The 19,828-nt window shown below is 40.8% G+C and overlaps 1 protein-coding gene across 3 annotated transcripts in view; it reads left to right on the top strand.

Moving 5' to 3' along the window:
• The window catches only part of pde8a (phosphodiesterase 8A), a 131,269-nt gene that overhangs the window by 48,605 nt on the left and 62,836 nt on the right, over positions 1-19,828 (top strand). For 2 of the 3 annotated variants that reach the window (XM_059639175.1, XM_059639177.1), the window contains exons 2-4: positions 11,322-11,378; positions 15,115-15,305; positions 16,480-16,539. In XM_059639175.1, the coding sequence (XP_059495158.1) occupies positions 11,322-11,378; positions 15,115-15,305; positions 16,480-16,539 (308 nt within the window). Of the gene's footprint in view, positions 1-4,110; positions 4,556-11,321; positions 11,379-15,114; positions 15,306-16,479; positions 16,540-19,828 lie in introns of those variants that run through there. The other variant, XM_059639176.1, reaches the window with a different exon arrangement.

Here is a 19,828-nt window from a genome sequence, read left to right as displayed (position 1 = left end):
TTCCTGTCAAGGTCACTTTATCATCCTATGTTAATAGCTTTTCTCTTTCAGCCTGACTCTCCTCTTTGATTTACCGTATTTCCTTTAGTTTAAAGTCCTTTTTACCTCCCTACGTATGCTATTGGAAAGAACACCAGCCTTAGTACAGGTTCAGGTGGAACACTCCCCATCCCTCCCACCTCCCCACCCAAAAAAAAATCAGTACGTGTACCATTTCTCCCATATTGCCCTCTGAGCTACGCATTCTTCATCTCTAACAGATTGCACCATAGCAATGTGCACGTGGCTCAGGTAGTAATAGGGATTATGACTGCTGAGCTCTCCTCCTTTAATTTGGCATCTGTTTCCGTGTACTGACATAGCAGAACACAGAAGGTAGTTCTGCAATATGGTGGCTCTGACATGGATGAAGAGAACTGGATTCTGTCCCTCGCATTGCAAGTTCCTGTCTAACCCTGAGGCAGTGTCCCAAACCCTGGCACTGGGCAGGCAGCCAACACAGCCATCGGGTCTCGTGGTCTTTGCAGAGAACAGTGTCAGTCCACCTCCCTAAACTATCCCTAACTTTTGTTTCATGAATTGCAGTGTCACACTCTGACTCTCTGTTTTTACTGTCATCCAGACAAGATGAAAGCACCTCAAATCTGGAACAATGGCCAAGGCTGAGGCAGCTGTTTGCCGGTTCCCTAACCTGCATCACTTGCAGGCAGATTCTCTAGTCCCTGATCACTGTCTAAATCAGAGGAACCTGTCCTAAAAGATGTAACAGTTGCCTGATATAAAGAGTCCAGGTAACTTTGCCCCTCCTTTTGGAAAAGTTGTGCCAAATTTCAATTAAGAGCCAACTTGCAGACTGGATGAGGAAGGTTTTTTCAATCTTGTAAATATAGTTATCCCTTTAATATGTTGGTTTGTTAGGAATCTGAAAATGTTATCACAAGCCTGTAAATTCCCTTGATCAGAATTCTTATTTGGAAAATCTTGCAGGTGTGATTTCTGTCCTGGATTTTATGATTCACCTGAAAAGTTATTCAGTTGACCCTGGCATTTCCTGCAATCATTGAGTCTTGGATGACTTGCATTTGTGACTGAGCCTTCACTGTGCTTGCTCATAATTGGTCATGCTCGAAACTTAATGCACGTGTAATCATTTTAGATGGGAATAATTTGCTATGCTACATACAGGACTGGGATTGATATAACCCACTACTGTTAAATTTGTTTTACCGTGGCCAGGTTTGGTTTTAATTTTTATATTGCTAACACATCATACTGAATAGAAATTGGTATATACCATGTGTGCTGGACTTAATTTCTCAGCAGAGCGTGGTCGAACAAAACTTCAATTGAACCACAAGATAGCAAGACAGCCAAAAGCTTGTTCAAAGATGGAAGTTTCAGGAGTAGCTTCAAAAGGGACAAATAAATGGAGAGATTTATTGAGAATTCTAGAGCTTTGAGCCTAGGCAGCCAAAGAAACTCATGACAATGCAAGAGGCCAGAACTGGTGGATGAACCATGTCCCTCTAACTATCCCCTCATTCCTTTTTCTTGTTTTTTTAGGAGCCTTGGTGATGGCTACCTACTTTGGTTCAGTCCAAAGGAAACTTGCTGGTCTTGATGAATAAAAAGCTAAAGTTACCATAGTCCTACCAGAGGTGCTGTCATTAAAAAGAGGATATCTAGTAATTGGTTAATCTCAGGCAAGTTGAGAGGGACAGTCCTTCACCATAACACATAGTATGAAAGGTCACAATGCTGACTGGTGCCATATGAAGGTCCGCTTGTTTCAGTTGAGTTTTTTGCTGTCTTGCTGCCATTAAAGGTAATATGCCTCCAGTTACTCGTACTTGTGTGAGACCTGTACATCTAATAATGCAGCATTGCCTGGAGAGGGGGAAATTTTATTCTTTGGACGAAGTATTAATGAGGTGTGTTGTGGTTAGTGACAAAGGATGCTGTAGGTTGCAGAGAGTCATAGATAAGCTACAGAGCTGGGCTGAGAGGTGGCAAATGGAGTTTAATGCAAACAAGTGTGAGGTGATGCACTTTGGTAGGAGTAACCGGAAGGCAAAGTACAGGGCTAATGGTAAGATTCTTAGCAGTGTAGATGAGCAGAGAGATCTCGGTGTCCATGTGCACAGATCCTTGAAAGTTGCCACCCAGGTTGACAGGGCTGTTAAGAAGGCATACAGTGTTTTAGCTTTTATGAATAGAGGGATCGAGTTCCGGAACCAAGAGGTTATGGTGAAGCTGTACAAAACTCTGGTGTGGCTGCACTTGGAGTATTGCGTACAGTTCTGGTCACTGCATTATAAGAAGGATATGGAAGCTTTGGAAAGGGTGCAGAGGAGATTTACTAGGATGTTGCCTGGTATGGAGGGAAGGTATTACAAGGAAAGGCTGAGGGACTTGAGGCTGTTTTAGTTAGAGAGAAGAAGGTTGAGAGGTGACTTAATTGAAACATATAAAATAATCAGAGGGGTGGATAGGGAGACCCTTTATCCTAGGATGGTGATGGTGAGCATGAGGGGGCTAAGCCTAAAATTGTGGGGTGACAGATATAGGACAGATGTCAGAGGTGGTTTCTTTACTCAGTAGTAAGGGAATGGCATGCTTTGCCTGCAATGGTGTAGATTTGCCAACTTTAGGTACATTTAAGTCGTCATTGGATAAGCATATGGATGTACGTGGAATAGTGTAGGTTAGATGGGCTTGAGATCGGTATGACAGGTTGGCACAACACTGAGGGCCGAAGGGCCTGTACTGTGTTGTAATAGTCTGAGGTGTCTAGTGGAGAGATATAAAAAATTCAGTTTCACTGGATTGTTTTGAAGTTGATCATTTTTTTTTTAAAAATCCTCCTGTTTGGACATCTTGTGATGCGTCACTGTGACTGTCACACCCTGAGGTGGAATTTGAACCCAGAGGTAGTGCACTACAACTGTTCCACAATAGTAGGTTGAAGTTGTGTTAGTAATTGTATGGCAGCTGTCTAATTGAATGCAGGTGGAAGAGCATTAACTTGGGCTTCACTAGATTGGAAACTCAGATTATGGCTGAAGTAGGTTGTACATGCTTATAATGTTTCACTTTTGTAAATGTCAGGTGGAGCAAAGATTAGCTGTGTAGTATCATCCTATGTTAACTACTTTTCTGGAGCATAAGGAACGGATGAGTTCTCTGATACAGTGGCCAATGTTTGTCTCTGGATCACCTTCGTGAAAACATTTGATCTAGTCAATAATTAATTGCTGTTTGTGCAACCTTGCAGTTTGTAAATTGAATGCTGCGCTTACTACATTTCAGCAATGATTGTTACAGAAGTACTCAATAGGTTATGATTTAGATGTCCTGAGGTTGTAAAAAAGAAATAGATACATGGTGGTTGTTGTGAATGTAACCTAGCAATAAGGTGATAATTACAGAGGTACATGGTGCAGCCGCTTCATGTAATTGTCCTGAGTGAGATTTATTGATTTTTTTTTTTGGTCACGTATACCAAAACACAGTGAAAAGCTTTTTGAGCAGTGCTGGCAGATCACAGTAAGCAAAGGATGTACTGAACAAAAAGACTTAGAGGCATACAGGTTGCATTATTTGAGGCTGGTGCCTAATCAACAGTCTGATAACAGCCAGAAAGAAACTGTTCCTGAACCTGCGTGTGCATGTGTTCAGGCTTCTGTATCACCTGCCTGACGGAAGAGGTTGTAAGAGGTCATTAGGGTGCAATGGGTCTTTGTGTTGACTGCCTTTCTGTAGCAGCGAGCCAAATAAGTAGAGTCCATGGATGGAAAGTTGGCTTCTGTGATGGTCTGGGCTGTGCAGACCACCTTCTGTAGTTCCTTACAGTCCTGGCCAGAGCAGTTGCCATATCAGGCTGTTACGCACCCGGACAGTATGGTTTCAGTGGTGCATCTGCAGAAGTTGGTGAGGGACCTTTTATGGAAGTTCCAAATTTCCTGAGCTGCCTGAGGAAGAAGGAGCATTGTGATGCCTTCTTGACTGTCGCATCTACATGGGAAGTCCAGGACAGATTGTTGGTTATCATCACTCCACTTCTCTCTCTCTCGCCTCGCCTTACCTCACACGTTTTGCTGCATTGGCATCACTCTGGTGGCACCCAATGTGTGTGAATTGTGCTTGATTGACCATTGATCACAGCTGGGCACATGGCGTTGGTTTTCCTGAGTGTTTTTGTTCACTTTCAGCCAGTGAAGATGGGGGTTGGTGCCCAATTGCTTTGTGTGAGGTGTTTGTACAAGCTGATTAATGGCTGTGACGTTAGTGTAGGTTTCTTGCAGTCTAAGTTTATCACTGCTTAGTTGATTGGGAATAAATTCCATGTGCAGTGTGTGCGTGTGTTTTAAAGTTGCAAGTAAGCAAAGATCTGACTGTGTGACAAACACTGGAGAAACTCAGCCGGTGGAGAGAAACAGCTAACAGTTCAAATCTGGTATGATTCTTCTGACTGCTACTAGCTTTAATCCTGATGAGCAGTGAGATTTAACACCTGAGTATGACGGCTCCCTCAATGGCTCCGCTAGTTCGGACAGTAAGTAAATGATTTTGTCTGTACCGTGCTACCCCTCTCGGGGCATTAAGGTGGGCTCAGCAAGCTGAGTTTGCTGTCTTCCGTCTGAAGATTGCTGGTTTGGGAAAAAAGAAAGTGTTGGAAACTCGGGTCAAGTCAGTGTTTATGGAGGCAACTTAATGTTCACAGATGGGAATAAAATCTAGAGAAAGGGGAAAAGGCACATGTTAGGAAGGAAATAGAATACCCTGGAAGCATTTGAATAGAAAACGTGTTTGAATGAATGAAATGATAACTTTGAGATATAAACTGTAGATTTATGCAGGAAATAGAACTTTAGAATAAATGAGGAGTTGAGTAAGGGGACTAGGCAGATTAAAGTAAATTGAGGGAAATGTTGGTGATGAGCAGGCTTCAGCAAGCTTGGATTAACGTCACAAGGTTTCACTGCACTGTCCGATGTTCTGAGGATGCCCACCCCAAGTGCTAGTTTGTTTCTATTCCCTTTTCACACTAGGCATGGAATCAGCATCATCAGCAGCAGTACCATTTGACACTAGCTACTGGAGACCAAATGGGAACACAAGTAGTATTGACATTCCAAGCCAGTGTTCGGCTTTTGGGCTAATAAGTGATTGTTTAAAAGCTGGAGAAACAATGAGTTTCATGGGAGCACTGTTAAAGAACAGCTGCAATGAAAAGTGGAAATACATGATGGTGAACTTGGGTTACACTTGTGGAAAGAACAGTGTTGGACAAAACTGTCAGCTGATCTGTGTTTAGTTTCCCCAGTTCAGTGGTGATTGCACTGTGAACAGTGGTTAAAGCAGGATGGGCTGGAGCACGGATCTTGGCTTCAGTGACTGATGAATTGGGTGTGGAAGGTAAGTGATGCTGTTATGCCATAGGCAGTGTAATTCTGTGTTGAAACCTGTATGTGTATCTCAGGGTTTTGCATGAAGCTTGGCAACTTTGCGGAATCTGTAACTTCTTTCATTTGTGAGATGAGTATTTGCCTGGGTCAGCAATTGTTGCCCTTGAGAAGGTGATGGTGACCTGCCTTTTTGAGCTATTGGAGTCCACCTGCAGTGGGTTGCCCCACAATGCCGTTAAGAAGGGAATTCCAGAATTTTGACCCAGAGACAGTGAAGGAATGAAACCCAGTCAAACAGTTAAATAAATGTAGATCATTCTCTGTTGGAACCTAGGATATTGGAATTTAAAAGAATTGGGCCGAAAGGTGGCAAATGGAGTTCAATGCAGATAAATGTGAGGTGATTCACTTTGGGAGGAATAATAGGAAGGCAGAATACCGGGTCAATGGAAATATTCTTGGTAATGTGGGTGTGCAGAGGGATCTTGGTGTCCATGTACATAGATCCCTGAAAGTTGCCACCCAGGTCGATAGTGCTGTTAAGAAGGCTTATGGTGTGTTAGGTTTTATTGCTAGAGGGATTGAGTTCCGGGGCCGTGATGTCATGCTGCAATTGTACAAAACGTTAGTGCGGCCTCACTTGGAATATTGCATGCAGTTCTGGCCGCCCCATTACAGGAAGGATGTCGAAGCATTGGAAAAGGTGCAGAGGAGATTTACCAGGATGTTGCCTAGTCTGGAGCGCAGACCCTATGAAGAAAGGCTGAGGGACTTGGGTCTGTTCTCATTGGAGAGAAGGAGGCTAAGAGGGGATTTAATAGAGACATACAAGATGATCAGAGGATTAGATAGGGTGGATAGTGAGAGTCTTTTTCCGAGGATGATGACTTCAGCTTGTACAAGGGGGCGTAGCTACTAATTGAGGGGTGATAGATTTAAGACAGATGTCAGAGACAGCTTCTTTACTCCAGAGTGGTAAGGCCGTGGAATGCCCTGCCTGCCAATGTAGTTAACTCGGCCACATTAAGGGCATTTAAACAGTCCTTGGATAAGCAGATGGATAATGATGGGATAGTGTAGGGGGAGGGGCTTAGTTCACAGGTCGGCGCAACATCGAGGGCTGAAGGGCCTGTTCTGCGCTGTATTGTTCTATGTTCTAAAGGGAGATTCTTCAAACAACATATTCCAAATGACTGGAGGCAAACTCCCATATCATGACTATGTACTTTGCTAGTATATTTAAAATAATTTGTGTATCTCACTCCTGTAAAAGATATGACAAAAGTTGAAAAACCTGAAACTGGAAGGAAGAGGTCAGAAGGTAACCAGCTTGGTTGTGTGAAAGGTAAAATAATACTAATAATGTTAGAAAGTGTGAAGCTTGTTATTTGTATGAAATCTCTTTTTGGTTTGAATGTGAATTTCTCCCTGAACTAAAAGTTTTAACCTCTGTAGTCTTGTATTTTGCATGTATTAAAAGTTATCATGTCTTTGTAATACAGGTGAGATTGTAAACCGGTTTAAATGTAAATGTTTTTCAAAGAGAAGGTTGAGGCTAGTACAAAAGTTACAGATCAAGTTAGAGACAAAGCAGGCAAGAGGATGTCAGGAAACCAGGAAAGACAGATGAATTAAACGGCATTTATTTCAATGCAACAGACCTGCCAGGTAAGGCAGATGAACTGAGTCTGTGGATGGGAACATGAGACAGGGAAAGATGGCTGAGCGATGGACAGGACTTAACAGCACAATGTACAGGGCACAGATGCTATAGAAAGGAAAAGGGAAAGCAAGAAAGGAGGGGGACTGGCGTTCTTGTTTCAGGAAACATCACCATTACTTCGTCCCACTCATAAAGACTCACTGATCCCCTAGGATTGGGTGGCACGGTGGCTCAGTGGTTAGCACTGCAGCCTCACAACACCAGGGACCAGAGTTCAATTCCACCCTTGGGGGACTGTCTGTGTGGAGTTTGCGTGTTCTCCGTGCCTGTGTGGGTTTGCCCCCACAGTCCAGAAATGTGCAGGCTAGGTGGATTGGATATGCTAAATTACCCATAGTGTTCAAGGATTTGTAGATTAGGTGGGTTCAGGGGATGGGTCTGGGTGGGATGCTCTGAAGGCTGGTGTGGACTTGTTGGGCCGAAGGGCCAGTTTCCACACTGTAGGGATTCTGTGAAATCTATGAAAGTAAAAGGAAGGCACAAGCAGAATAAGGACCTAACAACGGCTGGTGGATGCATGGCCACGTGAGCAGTCCTCTAAGTAAGTGTGAAAATTGTTAGAAACTCTAGTCAGATCCTATGTGGAGTGTGCTCAGATCTGGCTGCTGAAGCTAAGAAATTGAATATTAACCTTGGAGTGGCATAGATTCACCAGAGAAATGGAGCTGGAAAGAGTAAAATTACAACTAAAGTTTGTGTCAGACTAGGCTCTCAGAATGCAGGTGCGATCTCATTGACGTATTAAAAAGTTGAGACAATTGACAAAAGCTGTTTCCTCTCGGATAGTTCAAAACAAGTTGCAACAACGCTAACGTTAGTGCTAATCATTCAGGATGATGTCAGGATACACTCTTGCCCTAAAACCAAGACCTCCAAATGTTCCCCCTAAAAGCTAATAGCCTGAGACTGGATTTGTAAAAATATTAGTTGCAAAACCATGCTAAGTAAATGGAGTTAAAATACAGATTAGCAATGATTTAAAGGTCGTTAGGGTTTGAGGGACTGAATGGCTGCTTCCTGTTCTGATGCACCTCTTATTACAATCAGAAACAAAGAATGCCTCAGATTTGTAGGTGTGTTGAACTTTGAATTTGCTGAATCTAAGCATTAGTAGAGAGCCTGTGATTCTGTCTGTACTTAGGCCAATAACTTGATAATTGCGCTGAACATCCTGTTTTGGTGGCGATGGTGGAAATATCTGTCTCTCTTGCATGAAGTGATTGCAGCTGGGCCTGTGCCAGTCCCCTAGCAGCTAGGAATTTGAATTTAAACAAATGCAGGCTGAGCAAACTCAGTGGGGGTCAGGGCTGTGTTGCAGTTTAACACTAAAGGTTAATAACCTTGGTGCACAGCTATGTCATTGAGTGATGCTCTGCTGGCTGTCCAGCAATGTTTTAAAATGTCATTTGAACTGGTTAGTTTGGGTTGGTTCATCACTTATTTAATGTAGCAAAGCCGTGTGAAGTTCCTACACTACCACAGCCTAGGTTGCCCCCTCTCCCCATCTCTTAACCATTCTAGTCTGGTGCTAGCTGTAAACTATTGTGCCAATTCTCTCTGACTGCTCAGCCAACTCTTGCTTTCAGTTGTGTACCAGCAAGCAGCATGAGGTCCGCCTGAGGTCAGCTGCAGTGGTTTTTTTAATCATTCACTCTCAGCTTGTGGGCATTGCTGGCTAGACCAGCATTCACTGTCTATCCCTAATTCCCCAAAAGGCTGTTAAGAGTCAAGCACATCGCTGTCAGTCTGGAGTGATGTAGGCCAGACCAGGTGAGGATGGCAGTTTCCTTCCCTTAAAAGGTATTAGTGAGTCGGTTTGGCCAGGAAAACATTTTGTCAATGGCTTCATGGGTGTCAGTAGACACTAATTCCAGACTTTTATTGAATTCAGACCTCACCATCTGCCACAGTGAGATCTGAACCCAGTCCCCAGGACATTACCTGGGTTTCTAGATTAATAGTCTAGCAATAATACCACTAGGCCATTGCCCTTCCTGGCCTAGTACTTTCCACTCCCCTGTACTGCTAGAACCTTGAAGCATTCCATCCCTAACCATTTTTTTTCAAATGGTTACTATCTCAAACTGTCCTCAGCCTCAGCTAATGCAACACTGATATGCCCAAGAGACAAAGGCCTGAGCAACTATCACCCCCATCTTTGCCAAACTGCGTCGGTCCCCTGTGTCTCATGAACTCCTCCTTGCTGTCCACCCAACGTGATTATTTCTTGTACCTTCTCCCTAAACTTCCAGTATGCACCGTTGTTCTGGAGTTCTTACTCCAGGATGGTGTTGTCAGGCTCAACATCTAGAAAACACCTATGCCCAGTCAGGCCTTCAGATGATTTCTCTTTAATCCTCACTGTAACCTTCTTTAACCTATCCTTGTTAGTGTCATGGTGTCATGATGTCATGTTGCAGACCCATGTTAAGACATAACCAGGCTAGTAACTTCGTGGTTTTTCCAAAGACAGTGACTCAAAGCAGTCAGAAGATACATTCAGGGAATACAGGCATGATGAAATGGATAATGATAACACTGTCTAGTTTCTGTGGAGCATGTGGCTTCAATCTGAATTTAATTCAGTTTGAGTAAGTTTGAATTATATAAAAATTGACTGAGTCCCCTTTTTGATGGTGTGGATGAAAGTTAGTCTGTAATCCTCTACTTTAAAAAAAAATGTTGGAAATATCCAGGTTTCACATCCACAAAGGGAAAAAGATACTTCAGGCCTGTGACTGACTCTTCATTAAAGGAGAGGGTGTAAACTTATAATATTAACTCTGTTTCTCTCTCACCAGGTCGGACAGCATCTGTAAAGTGTTTTCAGCATTTTTCATTTCATTTTTTTTGATTTCCAGTATCTGAAATATTTTGCTTCAGGAACTTTCAATGGTCACTGACAAGGACTGGCTTTCATTTTAAAGATCAAAATAAATCTGTTCAGACTATTTTCAAAAACAAAGTATTTATAATTCAGTCTTTGTGTAAGCCTATGTTTTTTGCAGCTGTCTTAATTTATGTTTGAGTATGCATTTTAACCAAGTGTTTGCAGTTGAGTATTTTGATGCAGTTCTGTACATTTCTGCTGTAGCTTTGTGCACTCCATGATCATGGTGTGAGCACATTTATGTGGGCAAAGGAGATGTTGTAATTTATCGATTTGATTTTGATTTGAATTTGTGTGCTTCCATTTTGGACTGATCAGTGTACTAGATCCCACCAAGCTTTTCTCTGAGCAAATTCCAACCCCTCCCCTCCCCTTGGAGGAACGGATGTGAGCAACGTAGATTCAAAATGAATGTGTTCTTGTCCAGCTGTGGGTGGAATTTAAGTAGGGCTAAGATGCTGCACTCCATGCCTGGGGCTGAGCCGACTTCCTTGGGCACCTCATTTAATGGAACAGTACCCATTTCAGCTGTAAAAGATCTGGAATATTTTTAACCTAAGCTTTCCAAAAGCAACTTGATCACTCTCTCTTGCCTAGATTTTATGTCTGGTTGCCACATGGAAAGATTAAAGGCCAGCATCCTGAGAATTCTACAGAGGCTGGTCTGCCATCACCAAGTCATCCTTTATTTACATGTTCTTGATGCTGATCCAGCTTCCCCTGAGCCAGCCCTCAGACTGAACGGAATCTCTAACACTCCTAGCGAGTTTTGAGAAGATTTGTAGCTCAGGCTGATGTTCTGGGTGTGAGTTTGCTCGCTGAGCTGGAAGGTTCGTTTTCAGACGTTTCGTCACCATTCTAGGTAACATCATCAGTGAGCCTCTGGTGAAGTGCTGGTGTTATGTCCCGCTTTCTATTTATCTGTTTGGGTTTCCTTGGGTTGGTGATGTCAACGCAGGAATTGACATCACCAACCCAAGGAAACCTAAACAGATACATACAAAGCGGGATATAACACCAGCGCTTCACCGGAGGCTCACTGATGATGTTACCTAGAATGGTGACGAAACGTCTGAAAACAAACCTTCCAGCTCAGCGAGCAAACTCACAACTAACACTCCTGTTTATAATCCATCAGCCAGGGCTTCCTGATTGGGCCAGATTAACAGCCCCAATTAAGGAACTCCCATTTGATGAGGTCTTCCTGGCTGACCTTATTATAATCACTACACATCTGTTGTAAATGTGCAACTGTATATAAAATGAGTATGTTTGTAATTTTAGTTTGTTTTCTTTGCAGGGAGGGGTGACTGAGGTTCAGTTTGGACCAATGAAGATCCACCAGGATCCCATTCAGGTATGAACAGTGCAGAGGAATATGCTTCTGAAGTTCAAATCTGACTCAACCCCTGAGCTTTGTTTAGAACAAAGTAGCCTGAAATATTATGGGTTAGAAAGTACAGTAATGCTGATTGCAAGTTTATTTAATTATTCAATAATCCAGAGTGATTTGATATAAGCAATTATTGCATGGTGTCCATAAACAGCATCCTGTAACGTCGTCTTGTCTTCTCTGCATGGATAGTACATGTTGGTTGTTGTGGTCAATGCACTCCAACTAAAATCAGTTGAGGTTAAAAAGTGGAAGATTTATTTTATTTTTGATTTGAGATTTTGTGTGAGCCGTTTCCTCTTGCATTAATATCAGCTGGACAAAGTGACTTAGTTTTTGACTTTAATGCAGAGCCTCTGCAAGTTTGAGATTGATTTGAGCTTCCATTTGAAAGTGCAGGGATTAGAAAGCAGGATATTTGTGTTAGAGACAGTACATGTTGCTGTTTTCTGCATAACTTATTTGCAGGTATTTGTGTCCAGGTAGTGAGAGATCCCACTGAACTTGGACATTTCTGGAGCTCACTCTGGGGATTTTGCCCAAGAGATCCAGAAATAATTGTCTTTGAGGAATTGGAAGTTCAGCTCCATTTGCTTTAGCTGGCACCTCAGGAGAATAAAAATAAGACCTAAAGGTTTCTGAGGAATAGTGAAAATGGGAGTGCAGCTAAAAATTGGCTACATTAAGTATTATAAAATTTAAAAATACAGATGGTTCCAACATCTTAATTGCAAAGAAGAATAATGTAACATCGACAATACCAACAATACCAATACCTTCATTCTCATCAGGATTATCTTTTATATTTGTCCTATTTGTATAAATCTAATAGGGTTAGGATTTACCTTTTTATAATTGTTAGTGTGAAGTGGGTGTGACTGGCAATCCTGGAATGAATTGCTTCCCCGATTACTTTTGAAACGATGAGTTTCCACCTTTGAAATATGGTCCAGTGTGAAAACAGGTGTATAGCTTGAAGTCAGGATGATGTGGGCCTTGGAGTGAATACTGCTATCTGCACGTTCTCCTCCAAGCGATTGCCGGTTTGGAAGGTGCAGTTGAAAGAGCCTTAACAAGTAACTACTAATCATCTTGCATATAGTACTGTGTAGCAGTTGTGTGCTAGTCGTGGAGGAAGTGAATGTTTAATGTGTTGGCTAGTGCCCATCAAGTGAGCTTCTTGCAAGAGGACAGTATTCCATCTCGCTCCTGACTCTCACCTTGGTGGTGGACTGGTTTTAGGAAGTTGGGATGTAAGTTACTAGCTGCAGGATTCCCAACTTCTCATCGGCTTTTGAAGCCAGCATTTCATATGCCCAGTACAACAGGAGTAACCCTGCTGCTGAGCCAGGTGACCTGGGTTCACCCCTCACATGCTGCAAAGGGTTGTCATAACATTTCTGAGTAGATGATTTAGCAAGTATCTACTCCTGTTCAGTTTCTGGTCAGTGCTGACCCTTGGGGTGATGCAAGTGGGGAATTCAGCAATAGTAATGTTATTGAATCTTTGAGAGTCAGATTCAATTGTTTTGTTAATGTAATCATTGCCTGTGTGACACAAAAATATCCTGATTCCCTTAGAATCCAAAACACTCTTGATTTTGACTTCAGGATCCATACACTTCTGAGGAAGCTAATTTCTAAGAAAAAAATCTGAACAAGAAATTTCTCATCTCCTAAGTAATGGTTGACTGTTCATCATGAGACGTGGGGATAGAGTTTCAGATTCTCCAGCAGCGGGGTTGGATGAAATGATCTCCCAGTTTCTACCTCGTCAAGCCTTTTGCCATCTTTCATGTTACAATGAGACCACCCCATATTCTCCAAAACTGTCAAGAGTACAGACTGATTCTACATCAATCTCTTCTCATAGGACAGCACTTTCGTCCCAGTGACAAGTCAAATAGACTTTTGATAAACTCTATCGAGGGCAAGTATATCCTGCTCGCATGTGGAAACCAAAACCATGTAATTATGCACATATTAGCAACAGGTAAATTAGTAATGAATGCTAGGGAATTGTGTGTTCATCCTTTTATGGGTTAAAGTATTAACGCATGGTAGGTTCTGTGTGATCAGAGAAGATGTAGCTGTTTGTCTGTGACCCCTTGGCTATTGCAGGGAGTCAGATAGTCCAGTGTTGATATCCTTGGAGCGGTATGTGCCATCCAAGGTCACTGTGATAAGAAAGAGTTCATAAAGTCTGGCTGGGGCCATTGAGTTAGGGAGGGGCCTGGATCTCTGAAGCAAACCCACTCCACCCCCTGCCCCATCCTGCCAGCATGGCTGAAATGTGCAGAGGGTCAGCCTTCCTGCACTCAAGCTTTGTATTGAGCAGACAGAGGTTGTCAAAATTAGTCACCTCCAATGCTCTAAAGTTTGGTACTCTCTCTCTCTTGTTTGCATTCCATTGAAGGAATCTGCCTGAAGTTCACCATGAGTATGTGACCAGGATTTCAGATTCTTAGTCCCTCTAATTTTATAAACATTGTAGTAAAATGACTGTAGTTTGTTTGTCACTGGGGAAATGTAATGAATTGATCTGGGTGTACTTCACTTTGATGTCTGGTGTAATAACTCAGCTGTCCCCACTATAGGTTTAATGATCTTGACCATACATTTCTTCCTGCTGTAAGTATGGTTAAGTGTTCAACATTGTGAACAGTGTTATGCATGAAACTGAAGGCCAGAGTGCCCCATTCATTCAGCAATTGAATCTAACTGTCTCCATCTTCTTAGAACATGCAACAACTGAAAGCTGCTACGTCTGGCTCGTACTTAGCAGCTCGGCTTTAGCAAGTTGAGCTTATTTTGCATGAAATATTTGCTGTTGTCCTGATTAAATAAATGGGTAGTGGCTTATTTACATATGGGCTTTATCTGTGGATTAAACAGTATTTGAACTGAACAGAAGTGTTACTGATTAGTTTAGTTTTGTAGGATCTGGCTTTACATGGCTGTTGTACAGGTATTTAAGATCAGATCACCTTACAAGGATGACAACTTATATTCACATGGCCAGTTTATCTAGTTAGGTTGCTTCAACATTTTGGTCAAGTTATAGTTTTATTTTAGGTAAAAAGATGAATTGCTAACTTGAATGCAAACCATGTGTGAAAGTTTTGAAACTCTGCCAAGTTACATTCCTGATAATGGTCTGTTATTTGTCTCATTTGTGCTGAAGTGAGCCAGAGACGTTTTGCTTTGATTAGGCTTTGAACATGGAAACTTAAGTGAAAGCGCCATGTAAATACAGCCAAATGACACTTGCAACTAATTTTAAAGTAATAATGTAAAACTGATCATTGGTGCTATGTATAATTAACTGGAAAGTATCACTGCGTATTATGAAATACAATTAAACCACTTGTGCCATTCCATTCTGCTGTTCTTGGAGCTGTGTTGATCTCAATGAGGTGAGCAGGACCCAGGATGGGAACAGTATATTAGCTCCTTCACTGGACCTAGCTGTTAGAAGACCAGAGTGCAAGTTGTTTTTGAGTTGCCAGAAAAATATGAAATTTTTAAAGCGGTAATTTGACAACTCAGTATAAATTTGTGCCATTTAAAGTTTCTTTTCTTCTGTTTTTATTTTAAATTTGAAATATTTGCAACATCCACTCTACTCTCCAATTTTGGAATTGTCATTCACCTCAGATCAGTTAAAATGCTTCATTGTGAATTATTTTCTCTTCCGCAGGTACTTCTCGTGTTTGCCAAGGAAGATAGCCAGAGTGCTGGATTCTGGTGGGCATGTGACAGGGCAGGGTACAAGTGCAATGTGGCACAGACACCAGAGGCTGCACTGGAATGTTTCTTAGACAAGGATCACGAGATCGTCATCATAGATAATAGACATTCCACATATTTTGATGCAGAGGCACTGTGTCGGTGAGTTGCTGCACTGTTCCAATTGATTCATTACTATGCCCAATAAGTTTCATGATGGTGATGCCAGTTATCAGATTCTTGTTCAACTACTAAAGCAAAGTAATGTGGTGATGGAAATTTGAAATGGCAATAAAAATGCTGAAAATATTCACATTCTAATGAAAGATCATCAGACTGAAAGTTAAGTTTTTCTCTCTCCACCTGTGAGTACTTCCAGTATTTTCTGTTTCTGACTTTGGTATCCTGCTGAGCACTTTCCTCATGAGTATTTGTTTTTAGTGTCACACATGTCAACAGGCAGCTATAGAAATAATTTCATCTCTTTGAGAAATCTGTTCTTTAAATAATGCAGCAGGTGAAGGGAAAGTTAACAAATGTTGAATATGTGCATCAGTCCTCTCGGAATTGAAAAGACAGAAGACCATTTAATACTTTGGATAATTGCACTTGGTGAATTGACTTTAAATCTCTAATGTAGTGATTAATCTGCCTCCTCTCCAAGAGAGAAACAGAATGTCTTTCTAGAATATTTGTCTCTATATTTAATGAGATTGTTGATGGGCTGTGACTGTCTCACTCTTACGTGACAAATACTTAGAAACTGTATGCATGATATTGCTCATCGTTCATGAACTCAGCACTTTATGCAGGATCATTCCTGTTGCCAGTAATTCAAAGCTGTTCGATTCTGGTTTTGAATAAGTTGTTGAATTCCAAACACCAGAATGTTATAGCTTGAAAATACTTCTGTTTTAAATTTTAAAATTTAAATTCACTTCTGATATTTCTTTATTTAAAGCTTGTGATGCTGCTTAGCACATTTTGCTCTGTTGTTAGAATGAAGTGTTTCCCAAAACTGAAACTTTTATCTGTAGGAATACAGATGTGTAATACTGGTTCATCTTTTCATAACCTTTTCTGGGGGTGTGTGTGTGTGTGCGCGCGCACATTCATGCACGTCTGAGAGATGTGAGAGTCATGGAAAGAGGTTGATGCGCTTGATATGAAAGGTTTTCAGATGTTTTCTGCATTATTTAAGTTCCCTTAATCAAGTAATCATTTAATTACTTCTATTAATGACTGGACATCCACTTCTGTGGTCCAGTGCATCTGTGATTCTGTTCATCTGTACACTCTCCATTGTATATGATGTAATTGTGCCCATTGCTTGTAGATCCATCAGAGCAACAAAATCGTCGGAAAATGCTGTCATTGTTGCTGTTGCAAAACGACCGTAAGTATTTTAACTTTTGAAAAGGAGCTGAAAGAAAGCTATCCTTCATTAAAGTAACTGGTTCAGACTTCGTAACCAAGGAGTGGTATAAAGTCTTAATGCTCCCTAATACATAGAATGTTAGAACAGTACAGTTTTGGAGATAGCAGTTTAACCCGTTATTCAGTTGCTGGTTTTTTGTTTTGTTTTTGTTTAGTTACATACACCTACTGCTTCTCAGTCCTGCAGTTTTTGTTTTTCGACACCCCCCTCCCCTTCTCCTGACTCTCATTATCAAACCACTTCTGAATTTGAATATCACTATCAAACCTTAGTATACAAATCTATCAGTAACAACATTGCTGGACAAAGTATAAACTAGAAAATTAAAAGAGCATGTAACAGAGGGTAATGTAATAGTCCTGGGCAATTCTAATCTTCATGCAAGCTTCGCAGATCAAACTGGCAAAAATAACTTTGAAAGCAAGTTCATGGAACGTATTCAGAGATAATGGGAACTGCAGATGCTGGAGAATTCCAAGGTAATAAAATGTGAGGCTGGATGAACACAGCAGGCCAAGCTTGGCCTGCTGTGTTCATCCAGCCTCACGTTTTATTATCATGGAATGTATTCAGGCCTGTTTTGTAGAGTAAAGTATATTGCTCTGGCAGAGGTTGGAGGATCACAATCCCAATACTCCACAAATCACAACCTGAAATAAAAAAATCCTCCTTCCAGTTACCAAGATGACCAATTAAAATACCTTATCTATACCAGGTTTGAACAAAAAAATCAATTAATTGGGTTTCTTAAACACAATTTTGTGTTACCAAAACAAAACTTCATTACTGATGATGCAGATGGTTAGCATACACAGTCAGCAATATAGAAGAATAAATGTTTATCCTTGTAAATGTCTGCAAATCATATGCAAATACATGCACACTTCAAGAAAAGAGTTTAAAAATGTACAGATTTCTATGCAGAAGTTTTGTTTTTTGAAATGGGGGAGGGGGAAAAAATCTGGCTGTGGGTTATACTTGAAAGCCAGAGGATAAAGTGTAGAATGTTCCTCAGCCTATTGATCTGATGTTTTGCCATGTACGGCCAAATCACTAAACTTGCACGAAGTCATGCAGACACAGCTTACTGAGGAAATAAAGTCTAAAGGTTTTCTTTTAAGCATTCTCTCAAAATGTCCAAAGGTTTCATCCTGAAAGGATGTTGAGGGTTTTCTTTTCAGAAATAGATCAGCTAGACAGCTTGTTCTTAGCAACTGATCCAAATAAAACAAGATCTCCAAGCTAATCGCTGTTCAAAACAAGCCCCAGCAGGGTCTACAAAGTAAGTTGTCACCACCTGCCATTCAATTTGCAGGAAGCCTCGTTTAAATAAAATCTCCATCATCCAGAATGAGGTTTCAGTGACTATTTTTCACCTGGTCATTTCCACAAAATTTGATGTGAAACAATTTTAACATAATCCTTGAAACTTTAAGTCTTCAAATCAATGCTAAATATAAAATGTTTCCATAGCAATGTCTAGAGTAAACTTAGGGATTGGATATTTTATATAGACTTAAGTGATTTTGCAGGTAGTATTCTTTTAAAGTAAAAGAACCTGGGGCGCGGTGATTTTAATATAATCAAATTTCAGAATTCAAAGCTGTATCCAAAACTGGGGTCTTTTATTTTGAATAAAACCTTTTGATGAATATGCAAATCAGGTTGGTTGAGGCATTTGGTTAATTGGCTTTAAAATTATGATGGTGGATAATCAATGCAAAACATTTCATATAATTCATAATTCTCAACAAATAAGCATTTCCTTGATGAATAAAAGCTTAATTGGAAAAGCAGTTCACCTACTGCTAGAGAATTTGAAGATGGTATTGTGTTAACAGAGCAAGAATGCAATGTTGTCAATTGGGGTAGTAAGCTTGGGCATTGGAGGAGCTTTAAAAGAATAGCAAAACATTGCCAAGATATAGATAGAGAAGTTAGAATATAAAGGTAACCCGAGCAAGTAGTGTGAAGGCTGTTTACAATACTTTTAACGAGTATTTGTACACTAAAAGGAAAATATCAACCATAGTGAAAAGAAGTCTTTTGGGTGTAGAAGCATGAGAAATTACTGGGGAGTAAGGAAATGACAAGGATGTTAATTAGATATTGCCAGTTTTCACAACTCGAGACACCAGACACAGTGCTCTTGGGGGAATATTTAATTAATGAGAGGTATTTGAGATACAGGATAAAAGATGCACGAAGAATTGGGAAGACCTTTAACACCAGAGTAAGAAATAGGTTTTACTTGAAATTAGATTAGTGAAAAATGTAATAAAGTTGAAATTAAGTTCACAGTGTCTGTAGGGAAATGATGAAAGCATGATGAATAGAGTTGGTAAAATGCAAACAGATAGTTAAGCGGGAGTGGAACAATACTACCATAAAAGAAACTTCCCTTAAAGGAGGTTAGAACCAGGCAATAAATATTCCAGTTCAAGGTGTTCAGGAATGCTAAGGAAGCAGAAAAAGATGGGGTGGCAGTGTCAATTAAGGGGCAAAGAAATAGGATTGGAGAGCTGTTTGCTTAATTCTAAGGAAGTGTCTTGTGATAGGTGTGTTTTAATAGAGATCTGTGAAGCAAGGTATTTCAGGAAGGAAGAGAAATTAAGTAAATGAAATAGGGGAAATAATTCTAAAGTTTGTGCAGAAGTAGATTTGAGTGTATATGCATGAAATGCATTTTTGGGAAATGAAAGATTTTGAGCTCACAAGGCCGAAGAGAACTGGGGGTTGCCTCTGTCAGCAAAAGTCAGTTGACTTTTGAAAATTCAAACCAAACCTTTAAAGAGAGAGATAAATGAGTTTTGTTACTTTGTTTACTGAACTTGGGGAAAATCCTGAAAGCTCTGTTGTCCATTGTATAACAACAACTTTTGGACCAAGTTGCTGCTTTTGGAATACACTAAAGTGATTTGCAAGGACAGGGACTTGATCTCTCTCCCAAAGAAGTGTTTGGGAATTCTGCAAGATTCAGATATCAGGGTCTCTGTTTCCTGTCTGAACATCTTCCTTTTCCCTGTGAACGATAGCAATTGGATGTCATTGACAGGCAATCAAAGGAGCTGAGAGAAATCAGCCCATTCTATCTTCTGCACTTGAACCCTTGACCTACGTAGATGTTGCCTTTTTGCTAATTTTATCCTGAGTGATAATCCATCTCAGAGTAATGTTGTATCCTCTAATCTCTACGAATGTGTTTTTGGGATTTCATGAATGTATTACTTTTGAGTTTATCAAGAAA

This window comes from Stegostoma tigrinum, chromosome 33 (genome assembly GCF_030684315.1).
Source record: "Stegostoma tigrinum isolate sSteTig4 chromosome 33, sSteTig4.hap1, whole genome shotgun sequence".
In the NCBI taxonomy this organism is placed as follows: domain Eukaryota; kingdom Metazoa; phylum Chordata; class Chondrichthyes; order Orectolobiformes; family Stegostomatidae; genus Stegostoma; species Stegostoma tigrinum.
This window is presented reverse-complemented; position numbering and strand designations above follow the sequence as displayed.